General features: G+C 40.1%; 1 protein-coding gene across 3 annotated transcripts in view; it reads right to left on the reverse strand.

Annotated features, from left to right (window-relative positions):
* The window catches only part of Jakmip2 (janus kinase and microtubule interacting protein 2), a 173,427-nt gene that overhangs the window by 62,714 nt on the left and 97,435 nt on the right, over positions 1-13,278 (reverse strand). For 2 of the 3 annotated variants that reach the window (XM_047556187.1, XM_047556185.1), the window contains exon 2: positions 8,261-8,533. The exons of the other annotated variant lie outside the window; for it this stretch is intronic. In XM_047556187.1, the coding sequence (XP_047412143.1) occupies positions 8,261-8,389 (129 nt within the window). In that variant the 5' untranslated portion in view covers positions 8,390-8,533. The remainder of the gene's footprint in view (positions 1-8,260; positions 8,534-13,278) is intronic. 3 annotated transcript variants of the gene reach the window in all.

Here is a 13,278-nt window from a genome sequence, read left to right on the forward strand (position 1 = left end):
TCCTTCTCCACGCTGAGTTGAATCCCTGTCCCTTGCTGTCCCCATACCAAAACTCCAGGTGGCTTGAAGTATTTCCCCTAACCTTCTTACCTTCCAAGAATTCTGGCTAAGATAGTATTCTGTGTTTTGTTACATGTGCAGTAATGATGGAGAACTCCTGAGCAATGACACTCACTGCCTTAATCTGATAGAGTCAATCTGTGATTCAAGACATCAGGGTGGGACTTGGCATTAGTAGCTTGAAAAAGCCTCTCAGTGATCCTGTCCTGTGTCCTCCTCCCTGCCTTTCATCTCTGCTGTGGACCTTTGTCTTCTCCATCTCTATCATTACACACACACACTCACACACACATTCAGAATAACTTGGAAAAAGAGAAGAAAATCCCAGGAGTAATACCTAGCTGAGTGATACTGTGTCTCTGCCATTTGTCAAACTGTAAGATTTCACAAAATAGTAGTTGAGAGCCTTTCTGAGTATAAAAAAAATTAAGATTCAAAGTCTATTTAAATCATGGTAATTATAAAGTATTTGCGATTTTACTTACCTCAACAGCTTACATACCTTTAATCTATAAGAGTATATTCTAGGTCCACAGAGCATTTTATGAATATTTCATTTTTAAAGACACAATGATTATTCTCAGTATGGTTTTCTAAAAGAGCTTGTAACACAAAGGAACTTGGTGAAATAAGCAGTCAGGCATCTTTAAATCACCTTCGTCCTACTCTCCTCCAGCCCAGGTCTAGCCCCTTCCTAGATGCCTGTTCTTGAGTGCTCTGGAGCTGTTCCTCCAGGATGGCACCATTATATGCACTCTGAACAGTTGGAATACTGCAAGTTTAAGCACTTGGAATACTGCAAGAAATTTTACACTCTGAGCACTTGGAATGTTGCAAGTTTGAGGTGAGATTTGCTCTAAGCACAAAATACACTCAGGAGAATGCAAAATTTCTTGCAAATCATTTTTATATTGATTATAAGTTAAAAATAGTAGTACTTTAAATAGAGTGAATGGAAGAACATATTCTCCAGATGAGGAAGGGTCAACAATAGCCATGGTTCAATCCATTCTGCTTCCTGCTTTTATGAATAAAGTTTTATTGAAACACAGCCATGCCCATTCATTTACATATTACTTGAGGCTGCTTTTATTCTATAGTTTAGTTGAGCAGTTTCATAGCAGTACCTGTCCCACAAACCCTAAAATATTTACTACCTTTCCCCCTACATGAAAACTTTGCTGATTGCTGTTCTAGAAAATGCATCTTTTTAGAGGAAAGGTCTTATTTTTTAATTGATTTAGAAACTCAGTTTACCTTCCATATAAGACATTGGGAAATCTCAAGTGATGAAAACTTAGACCTCTTCAATTTCAGCAGGATATATTTGTACTGAGCATTTGGAATTGTGTCATAACCACAAGGACTACCAAGTAATAAGTTACAATGGAAGTTCTAGCAATTCTTCCTGGCACAATAAAAAACTATAGTGAAAATGGAAAGGGGATAAGAAAATTGAGATCTGCACTTCTCTTTCACCATCTTCTATCTCTAAGAAACTTGCTTGGAAATGCGACATGGTTATTTCTAGGGTTAAATTAGAAAACACATGAGAAAACACCACGACGTATAAGGTAATATAATTATTAGATATGATAGAAGACACCCCATCTAAAATGATTTATATCAAATTCTCTCTAGGTACATAAGACTGTATCTCCCTGTGATCCTTCTATCATTTCTTTCAAATTATGAACATTAACCTTTTATTTATGTAGATAGGAAGGAAGATGAACAAAAAGAAAAAAGTGAAAATACAGATGCAGGGAAAATATATTCCAACCTGAAGACAAAACCAAATATTAAAAAGCTCTGGCCTTCCTATCTATCAATTAAAAAATCCATAAAAAACCAAAGAAAGTTCAAAGGAATTGAGTAACATTTGACATTTTTTATGTCCACTTATTTTAGTTGTCATGGGAACTGGCCTCTTTTGGAGGATTTCTAGGTATGAATTTTCCATTAATCTTGGGGGAAGTGTTTCATGGTGAAGGAGAGACAAAGGATGTGACAAATTTTTGGAAAAAAGAGCTAATAAAAATGTCACAATAAAATCACTTTCTAAAAATTATTTGCAGTACAGATTAAACAACTAAGGAAATAGATTAAATATCTAAATTCAAATCTTGAGATAAATATGCAAAAAAGGTAAACTATTCCTGAGTAAAAATTAAAATAGGGAAATGATAATATTTTGAAATGGATAAAAATATTTAATAGAAGAAAAAATAATATTGATTAGTGGAGTTGTAGAGTCTGCTGTAAATTACATATCTTTCTAAATAGGCTTTGCACATATCAGTATGTTTACTCTCCTGGGCAGCTTAGGATATAGGTAGTATGTGTATCATCACAAAGTCAGATAAGCAAAGTGACAGACAGTCCCTGCATAGCACAGTTTGGTCCCAGCCCACATGTCCTTGTTCTTTGTGAAACCTTGGCCAAGCTGCTTCACCTCTGTCAACCTCAGTTTCTCATTTGTAAATTAGGGTTGGCGATAATCATTCTCAGATGATTGTGGTGGGGATTGACTTAGACAATATATCAAAAATCCTTTGGAAAGGCTGGAGCACATAGGAGATGTGCAATTTATCAAATAATTTTGATATAATAATATAATATCTTACAATGTTATATTAATACCACCAACATAAACATAAGGACCTATATTATCATGATAAGGTTGACACTACTATATAATGTTATTAAGACCATAACTATTCCCAAACAGAAAGAGAAGTTCACAGATGAAACGGGTTTCCTCTGCATGGACCAAGTTTGTTAGCACTGGTGGCACAGACTCTTAGCTTGGAAGACACATGGAAGAGGTATACGCACAGGTAGTGGGGTGGAGGGTGGGTCAGGGCAAGGTGAAGAGAGCCCTGAATTGGGCACTGAAGGACGAGTTTCCACATCCCTTCCACCCTGGAGACCTGTGGGGAAAATGATCTTTAGGAAGCTTTAATCCTACTAGGGAAAGGTTATACTCTGACAGAAGAAAGAGAATTCGTGGATACCTTACACAGGCCGCATGTTGTATTTTTATCTTCTGTCCTCATTCTAGTCTGGCCTTTGGAAAATGCCACTGTAAATTCTGCTGAGGTAAAGATGGTGATGGTGTGAACTTTAATGTGTTCATAGAATCTAGGATTAAAAGCTGGAGCCCAGTCAAAGGGAAGGGAAGGGCCAAGAGGTTAACAAAGCAGGTAGGCTAACAGGTTTTGACTTGGGTTATTTGCATTGGATGTTCCTGGAATGCTAAACTTTCAGTAAGCTGGTGAGGATTTTCTTTCTTTTTCTTTTTTCCCTTCATTCTTTTTATTTTTTTAAAATTATAGGTACATTCTATTTTTACATAATAGTGGTATTCATTATGCATGTAACATAATTCATACATGCATATAACACATAGTTTGATCAATCTCATTTCCCAGTAACTTTCCTTTCCTTTCCCTCCTTCCTTCCCTGATCTGCTTGCTCTACTCTACAGATTTCCCTTCTATTATTATTACTACTACTATTATTATTATTATTTTGATTAGTGATAATAATTATATATATCTATGTAAACATACAGACAAATTATATATCTATGTAAACATATAGATATATATAATTCATTGTGGTATGTTCATGTATGGACATAGACTACTTTGGTAGATTTCATTCTCCAGTGCTTCCCCATCCCCCTCCTCCCTCCTTCTTCATCCCCTTCCTCCATTCTATGGGTCTCCCTTCTATTTTCATAAGAATCCCCTTTTCCCCCCACCTCTAACTTCCACATGATATTCTGAGTTGAACTTGGTTTACTTAGCATGATAATCTCCAGTTTCAGTTATTTACCAGTAAATGACATAATTTCATTCTTTGTGGCTGAGTAAAACCTCATTGTGTGTATATACCACATTTTCTTTATCCATTCATCTCTTGATGGGCACCTAGGGTGGTTCCATAACTTGGCTGTATGAACTGTGCTGCTGTAAACATTGGTATGCATGTATCACTATAATGTGCTGATTTTAGTTCTTTTGGATAAATTCCAAGGTGAGGGGTAGCTGGGTCTTATGGTGGTTCCATTCCTAGTCTTCTGAGGACCTTCCATGCTGCTTTCTAAAGTGGTTATGCTAATCTGCACTCACACCAACGATGTATAAGTATACCATTTCCCATATCCTCACTGGTGGGAATTTTCATGGGTGCCAAGTAACTTTGCAGCAGGAGATGTGGAAGAGGGAAAAGCTGCCACTGCAGGAAGTTGGCTTATAAGAAGCCTTACAACATGGGGGAGTACAAAGGATTCTTTCTTTTTAATTTCTTGCTTTAAGTTATCCTGAAAACAGTGGTGAAGGTACAGAGAGAAATAAATACCCAACCCCAAATTTGGGCCATGAACCTGGAGGGTCTGGGCACTTGAGGACAGAGAAGGCTGACTGATTTCTGAGAGGATCCTGGGGACAATGGCACAAAGCAGAGTTAGACGCTCTGCATTAGCCAGATCTCTTCCAGCTTGCCGAAGGGAATTCCCATTTTGGTTTCTCAGTTGCTGTGTCACTGGGAGTAAATGAGTTAAACAGCTGAAACTCATTTTCTTCCTCAGTGAAATCAGAAGAGCAGTCATGCCCTGACTTTGTCCCGGGCTTGCTGTGATGCTGGTGAGGCAGGGGGCGAAAGCTCTTTGCAGTCTGAAGAGCTGTTCTGGTGTAGGTGGTTCCTGTCTGGAGCTGATTCTGAGACCCTGCCATCTGGCCTGCTGTCCTGCCGCCTCCACCCTTGAACCCTTTGCTTCTGCCCCTTCACCCTCTCTGTCATGGTGTTCACAGTGCTCACTACAGGTCTATCTGTTTCAGAGGGAGAGCACAAACCCGGGGAATCTGGTATCCACTTCTTATCTCACTGCCATCCCTGGCATGTCCATGCACACTGAGCAGTGGACCCAGCCTCACGGTGTCCAGAGAAAAGACAGAGGAAAATATCATAGTTTACTGGCTCAGGGAAAAGACGGACCTTGGTGGAAATCCTTTCTCCACCTAAATAACCATTATAACAGTGCTTATGTGACAGAGTTGTTGAGAAAGCATTTAGGAAGGATCATGTGAGTTCACTCAGCAAGTAGTTTTGAGCACCTCCTACATGCCAGGCAGTTTCCTCATCTGTAAAATGAGGATAGCAACAACGCCACCTCAGGGTGGGTAACCAGGGTCAAATGAAATAGATGCATGAACACCCTCAATACACTTGACACAAACTGCTCTCTCTCTTGCTCTCTCTCTTTCTCTCTCTCTCTCTCACACACACACACATACACTCACACACGCACACATCCTATGAAGCACATGCCACCATTATCCCATATGACAGAGGAGGAGCTGAAAACACAGAGGACTGTGTGACCTGCTGAGGGTCACTCAGGTGCTGAGGGTAAGATCTGGGGTCATGGAAGGATGGAGTGGGCTTGTTAGGTGTGTGATAGGTGGAAACATTCAATGTGATGTAGCTGTTTACATTATCAGTATTTATGACTCTGTTCTCTGCATGCTGGATATTCTGCAAATGTCAAAGGGATTATTTGTCTTGCTGGAAAGATGAGTAATGGCCCATTGCCCCAGAGGCTTCCACTCTTTAACTAGTCCATTCCCAATAGCTGCATTGGCATTTTATCATCAGTGCCCTGGAGCCAAACCAAGGGTATAAATCTACATCGTGCCACTGTTCATGGTCTTTCTGGTATAGCCTCATTCTTTGAAAACACAATCATATTTATTTATAATAAAACTTCTTTATGAGTAGTTTACCCTCTAGATTCCCTGTGCTCTTTGGGGAAGGCTGCTGACAGGCAGTGAGACTTTGTGCTGGGATTGTAATTAACTGCCACAGACAGGGTGAAAGGCAGGGGCAGTCAGGAGAGGGAAGGATAAGGCTGTCTTCTTATTCAAGAGGCTGCTGCCCAGTGTCCTGTTAGTGTCTGCAGAGGAAGAGGAGATGACACTTGCCTGCTGGCTTAGACACTTGTGCCAGTCCCTGGAGGGACAGGCAGCCTCATTCAAGCTTGAGAATTACCTGTTTTTAAAGGCTCAAATGTGTGGGAAATTGGCAGTGGTGGTTTCCTTGGGGCCTCTGCTTCTTGGGAATCTCTGGAGTTTTCTCTGTCAAGCAGGGCAGTTCATGGTTACTAGTCTTCTGAACAATAAGCATCTTCCTATGAAGGTTGTTTGTCATCCTGTTGTTGCTATAATTAAAGGAGTCTGCCTCCTTTCAAAGATTATGCTGCCCCAGGGAAAACCAAGGACAGGTTCACAGGCGGTGAGACCCTGGAGGGGTCTTAGGACTGCAGTGGTTCTCAGCCCTGGGAAGCCCCTACATCTGAATCACCTGGGCTGCTTCCCAGCATTACAAGTCCTGGTTCCCACTCTGACTTCTGTATTAGAATTCTTGGCTTGTGGACTCAGGAACCTCAATTCTTAACAAGCTTCCAAGGTTGTTCTATTGCACAGTGATGCTTAGGACACACAGATATGGAGACACAGATTCAGTCATCTGAATTAGAGAGAGAGACACTGAGATGCTTAAATTTTCCTCCAAAGAGAAAGATAACACTTAGGACTTCGGACTCTCAAACTAATGCTTTTTACAAAAAAGATCACATTTCCTTTTGTTTTATGGAAACAAAGTAATTTCCTTCATAAACTTTATGTTGGCGTTTATTAGTCCAAGGCCAAGGCTTAGCTGAAATAGGATGCAATGGGTTTGGCAGATCCAAAGTCCATTTATTATTGTTGTTGAAACAAGGAGGAATAGCATTTTGAGGAAATAATGATTTAAAGTTTAATAGTCCTCTCAAGGAAGAAGAGCCAGGCCAAATGGAATAAGAATAGTAGTTGCTTTGTGACCTACTGCTTGCTGATCTAGAATGCTTTCTTACTACATAGTTATCTGAATGAGACTTCTTGACACTGATATTCTTGTTTGCAGTTGATAGGGAGCAAAAACATCTTAATGCATAATGGATATTTTCAAAATGCTTTCTTAGCCATGAGATGTATGTTAGCTTATCTATTTAGCTAAGATTCAGAGAAGTAACAAGATTTTTCTAAGGTTGGTTAGTAACTGACTGAAGTTCAGAGAACGTCCTAAAGAACACTAACATTAATGTTTTTGAGAGTTTGCTATGTGCCAGGCAGCTCTCTGGGCACTTGTGAACAATTTTCTTACTTAATTCTCACAAGTATTTTATGTACCTAATTTATACCTCCTCACACCCCCAGGAGATAGTGGCTCTGCTTTACTGACTGATGAAGAACTAAGTTGTAAAGAAGAAACCACCTTTCAATCACTACTTGATTCTATAAACAGATGCTAAATTTTAAAATTCTGGATATTACCTAGGCTCTAGCAATACCAAGTAAGCCAAGTCTCTCCCTTCATAGAGATGACACTTGATTAGGGAAAGATAAGCACTAAGGAAGTAAATACATAAATAAATATATAAATTAGAATGAAATGAGAATGAAAAGAATAGTCCATGGGGAGTGCTGGTCACTGGGAGAAGTGACCTGTGTGGTCAGATGAGGGAAGCTTGAACAGCTACCGAGGGAGGTGAGGGAAGGAGCAAGTTTCTGACCAGGGGAAGAATAAGGGTAAAGACCTTGAATGTGCTTAGCATATCTTTCTTGATCCAGCAAAGAAACTAGAGCAGCATGATCAAGAGAAGGTAGTGGGGGATGAATCAAAGAGGGGGCTGGAAGTCACGTTCGGTAATGGCAAGGGAAATCCTTTGACTGAGAAAGGGTTAGGAACCCAATGGAAGGTATTGGGCAGTGGAGTGATAAGAAGTGCTATATTATCCAAGGACTTCTCTGAATGCTGTGGAAGAAATACTTGATAAAGAGCAAGTGTGGAACTTGTCCAAGGTTGTACAGTTAAGTATTAGGAGATGTAGGAGATGGTGGCCATTCTTTTTTTTTTTTTCCTCAGTTTTCCTGCACCAGCTTCCTGAGGAGGTAGATCTCCATCTAGTGGACATCTCAATTTCCATCTCACTTTCTGTCCCTCCACCACATACCAGAGAATCACCGTGTGTACAGGGGATGTTACCCTCTGGCAAAGGATGCACTGGGTGGGCTGGCAGACAGAGTTGGGCTTGCTGCAGGTGGACGTGGCCAGGACTTTCCCAAGGCCACAGCCATAGGAAGCCCTCACTCACCTTGGACTTCTCTTGATGCAGCTCTATCTGAATGTCTGTGAGCTTGGTCCTGAGGTCTTCATTGGCAGCTTGAAGGGCGACAATGAGTGCCTCGGGCTTCTCGCCCTTATTTCGCCCTTTCTTGGACATTGTTCCTTTCTAAGTGGAGTCTGTTGGTTTGTGATCCTTTCAAGCAGGTGCTGCCATGTTACTGATTCTTAGCCTGGGGTGCGAGGTTTCAGCATCTACTGCATGGTGCTCCTTGGAAAGGTGTCCACATCTGCCCTGGAAGCCCTGAGAAGAGGCAGAGACAGCAGTGACTGTTTGGCAAAGACCTGGGCTTAGAGCCAGTAGGTACACTCTCTGCCTGATTGGCCTGCAAGCGCCTCCTCCTGAGGCTCTCCTGTCTCTGGTATGTCCTCCACATTTTGCACTGAATTTATAGTGATTCCTCCAAAAGCCTAGTCTGATCATGTCAATGCCCTGCTAAAAATCCTCCAGCTGTAAGCACATGTCTTGCGCATCTTGGAGTGCTCTTTTTGCCTGAATCTGCTCACTTTCCTATCCTTATCTCCTCCATGTCACTCACTAAGACTCTGGCCATTCAGGAATATGGGTCTTAAAGGAAGTCACCTATGTGGTCATCTCTTACTGCCCAGAGATCTAATTTTAAGAAAATCCAATGTATGTAGATTGAAGATTAGGTAATGACTAAACTGTGAGATGTGGGGATTAAGTATAAATGTGTTACACATTCAGTTAATATTGTTAGGAGTTTCTTCCATAAGTTTTGTTAGATGCAGTATGTTGAAATAAAAAAAAAAAAAAAAAAAAAAAAAAGAGTTCCAAGACGGAAAATCTCTCTCCATCATCACTACCATCATCTCTCTGGTTAGAGTTTTTAACGAAATACACACCAGTCATTTCAGCAGTATAGACAAGAACTTTTCTTTGTGCCTGGGGTGAATAAGGAAAGCTCCTGAGGAAGTCACTGTTGCCTGGTACTTAAGGAGTGGTGCAGCATCAACAGTTGGAGAAACAGGTAAAGCATCCTGGACTGAGAAAATGGCCAATGCTGAGACACAGCAGAGCGAAGTCACAGTGATTATTGTGTGAAAAAGATGGGGCCTGATTAATTACAACCTGGATATGGTTGGTGGGCACCAGTGAAGGAAAGGTTCCTTGGAAGTGTTAGATGGTGAGAGATCTAGAATTCCAAGCTTAGAATTTTGTAATATTTTTTCAATGAGCAGTGTAGATGCTGTTGAAATTCCTGGCAGGTGGGGCAACTAACAGGGCAGAGATTTGGGGTGGTATTCTGATGGCAGAGTGGGTAGAATATGGAAGCAGGGACCAGCCAGAATGCTACTGAATTTGTCGAGGTGATGGATGATGAAAGCCTAATCAAAATGCCTGGTTTACAAATACTTAAATACCTCATAGGAACAAGGGGCAGGGGCAGAAAATCATGAATACTGAACCATTAATGTCAGTGGGGAGAACATGACAAGGTACTGGAAAAAGTTTCCCATGTAGTCGTTCAAAAAACAAGTGTGCTGTACATTGAGGTGCTTCAGTCCAGAACTAAGGGGGTGTCCTACTGATTACCCATGTGTTCCAGCAGCTGCTACGCTCTCAAGGGGCTTGTATTTAGCTTTGAGGACTGTGCTGGGATCTTGGGCTGTGTGCCATCCCTCATGAGCACTGGAGCTGTGCCCTTTGGAGTATGTCCCTGGAGACGTGGAAATAGGGAGAGTCAGGGAGGGTGAGCCTGTCTACAGCAATCATAGAACTGTTCACCACATTCAATCCTGTGCTAGATACCAGAGTTGGTCTTCCTGCTTTTGCAAATCTTGCCTGATTATTAAAGCACAGAGCTGAAAGACCTCTTAAAAGCAACCTTGCATTTAGTAGTAAAATGAATTGAGCAAGCATTTATTGAACACTACTAGTCATAAAGAGAAGTATGATTGTACTTAAAACCAAGTAGGTACTGGGTGAATGCAGGGCTAACCAGCTTCTCTTCCTTTGATTGATCTTTAAGTGATGGAGTTCCCTGGTCTTCTCCAGAGAATGTCTCTTGGCCTCTCCTGTGACTCCACTTTTATATCCTTAGTCAAAAGTATACTTCAAACCCCACATTTGTATGTAGATTTCACTGCTTACTTACCAAATTCACTTGAGTATCTGATTGGCATCTCAAATCAAACATAAATAATGCAATACCTTTATTACTAGTCCACCAAAATTTCATTCTCCGCAGGTTCTCCTTATCATTAAATGGCACTGCCACATGCCCTCTTGTTCCCGACATAAGCTTGGAACTCATTACTTTCTTCTACTTTATTCCTTGTTTCTCTTAACCAGTTCTCTGGGAAGTTTTTTCTGCTTTACCTACAAAATAATTCTCTCTTTAGCCAACTTCTCCCAAACCCCTAAACTGCTGTTGGAACACAGGAAAAAAAGAGCTTAGGAAAAAACTTACTAGTTTTTAAACGGTCTGTTCAAAGTTGTTATGGTTTTGCTGAATGAAGAGTGGGCATTTTTATTTATTTTTTTCAAAGGTTTTTTTTTTTAATTTATTTTTATTGTAAACAAATGGGATACATCTTGTTTGTTTGTACATGAAGTAGACGCTTACCATTTGTGTAATCATACATTTACGTAGGGTAATAGTTTTTGATTCATTTTGTTATTTTTTTCTCCCCCCCCACCCCTCCTACCCCTCTTTTCCCTATATACAGTCCCTCCTTCCTCCATTCTTGCCCCCCTCCCACCCCCCATTATGTATCATCATCCACTTATCAGCGAGATCATTCGTCCTTTGGTTTTTGAGATTGGCTTATCTCACTTAGCATGATATTCTCCAATTTCATCCATTTGCCTACAAATGCCATAATTTTATTATTCTTTATGGCTGAGTAATATTCCATTGTATATATATACCACAGTTTCTTTATCCATTCATCAACTGAGGGACATCTAGGTTGGTTCCACAATCTGGCTATTGTGAATTGAGCAGGTATGAACATTGTTGTGGCTGTATCTCCGTAGTATGCTGATTTTAAGTCCTTTGGGTTTAGACCAAAGGGTGGGATAGCTGGGTCAAATGGTGGTTCCATTCCAAGTTTTCTAAGGAATCTCCACACTACTTTCCAGAGTGGTTGCACTAATTTGCAAACCCACCAGCAATGTATGAGTGTATCTTTTTCCCCACAACCTCGCCAACACCTATTGTTGCTAGTATTCTTGATAATCGCCATTCTAATTGGGGTGAGATGGAATCTTAGGGTAGTTTTGATTTGCATTTTTCTTATTACTAAAGATGTTGAACATTTTTTCATATGTTTGTTGATTGCTTGTAGATCTTCTTCTGTGAAGTGTCTACTCATTTCCTTAGCCCATTTGTTGATTGGGTTATTTGTATTCTTGGTGTAGAGTTTTTTGAGTTCTTTATATATTCTGGAAATTAGTGCTCTATCTGAAGTATGAGTGGCAAAGATTTTCTCCCAAGAGTGGGAATTTTTAAATGGAAAATATTGAACAGCAAAGCAAAGAGCTTGAGCAAAAACCTGGAGCCACAGATTTGCCTGATGTATTTAGAAAATGTTGTGAACTGGGAGAAGATAGGCTGAAGTCAGATTTCAAAGTTTCTTGCATGATAACCAGGGAGTTTAGATTTAATGAGGCAGAAGTGAGGAAATGGCAACATTTGGATATAAGTGTAATAATAAGAGCTGATAGTGACAGATTGATTACTCTGTGTCCATCAGTCCATCATGGCCTAGTCCCTGAATGTTCTACTCTTATTTAATCCTTGCAAAAATTCAGGGACAAATCATTCACAGAAAGATTAGGTCATTTTCTTAAGTTATCAAGTGGTGGCAGCAAAGCTCAGATATGAATCCAGGCTGTCTGAGACTGGGACCAAACTCTGGGTTGCAATCCCTCATATTGTATTTTAGAAATGTTAACTGTCTGGTCATGGAAGATGAGCTACTAGGGAAGGAGAAAGGGTAGGGGAGAAATCATACTGCTCCAATAGTCAATGTGAGAAGTGACATGGCACCAAGGGGATGAAAAAAGGGTGGCAACTTTGACAGGAAGAGACATTGATGGAATTGTGTTCTCTTTTTAAACATTGTTATAGGTTTGAACATTCTGTCCTTTTATAATTAATAAGTATAAATTGAAGAAGTCCTTAGAAGAATGAAAGACCTCCCATACTCCTGGATAGGCAGAATTAATATTGTCGAAATGGCCATACTACCGAAAGCATTATACAAATTTAATGCAATTCCTATTAAAATCACAATGATGTTGTTTATAGAATTAGAAAAAGCAATCATGAAATTCTTTTGGAAAAATAAGAGACCCGGAAAAGTCAAAACAATCCTTAGCAAGAAAAGTGAGGCAGGAGGCATCACAATACGAGACCTCAAACTATACTACAAAGCCATAGTAACAAAAACAGCATGGTATTGGCACCAGAACTGACATGTAGACCAATGGTACAGAATAGAAGACACAGAGACAAACTCACATAAATACAAGTATCTCATACTAGCCAAAGGTGCCAAAAACATTCGCTGGAGAAAAGATAGCTTATTCAACAAATGGTGCTGGGAAAACTGGAAAGTCACATATAACAAAATAAAATTAACCCCTTATTTCTCACCCAGCACAAAACTCACTTCACTGTGGGTCAAAGACTTAGGCACTAGAACAGAGACCCTGCGACTACTTGAAGAAAATGCAGGCCCAAATCTTTACCATGTTGGCTTAGGACCTGACTTCCCTAACAAGACCCCTAAAGCACAAGAATTTAAATCAAGAATCAATAAATGGGATGGACTCAAACTAAAAAGCTTCTTTTCAGCAAAATAAACAATCAATAATGTGAAGAGAGAGCCTACAGATTTGGAGAAAATCTTTACCACATGCTCCTCAGATAACGCATTAATGTCTAGGATATATAAAGAACTCAAAAAACTTAACAACATAAAAACAAATAACCCAAGCAATAAATGGGCTAAGGA

The sequence above is a fragment of the Sciurus carolinensis genome, chromosome 6 (genome assembly GCF_902686445.1).
Source record: "Sciurus carolinensis chromosome 6, mSciCar1.2, whole genome shotgun sequence".
In the NCBI taxonomy this organism is placed as follows: Eukaryota; Metazoa; Chordata; class Mammalia; order Rodentia; family Sciuridae; genus Sciurus; species Sciurus carolinensis.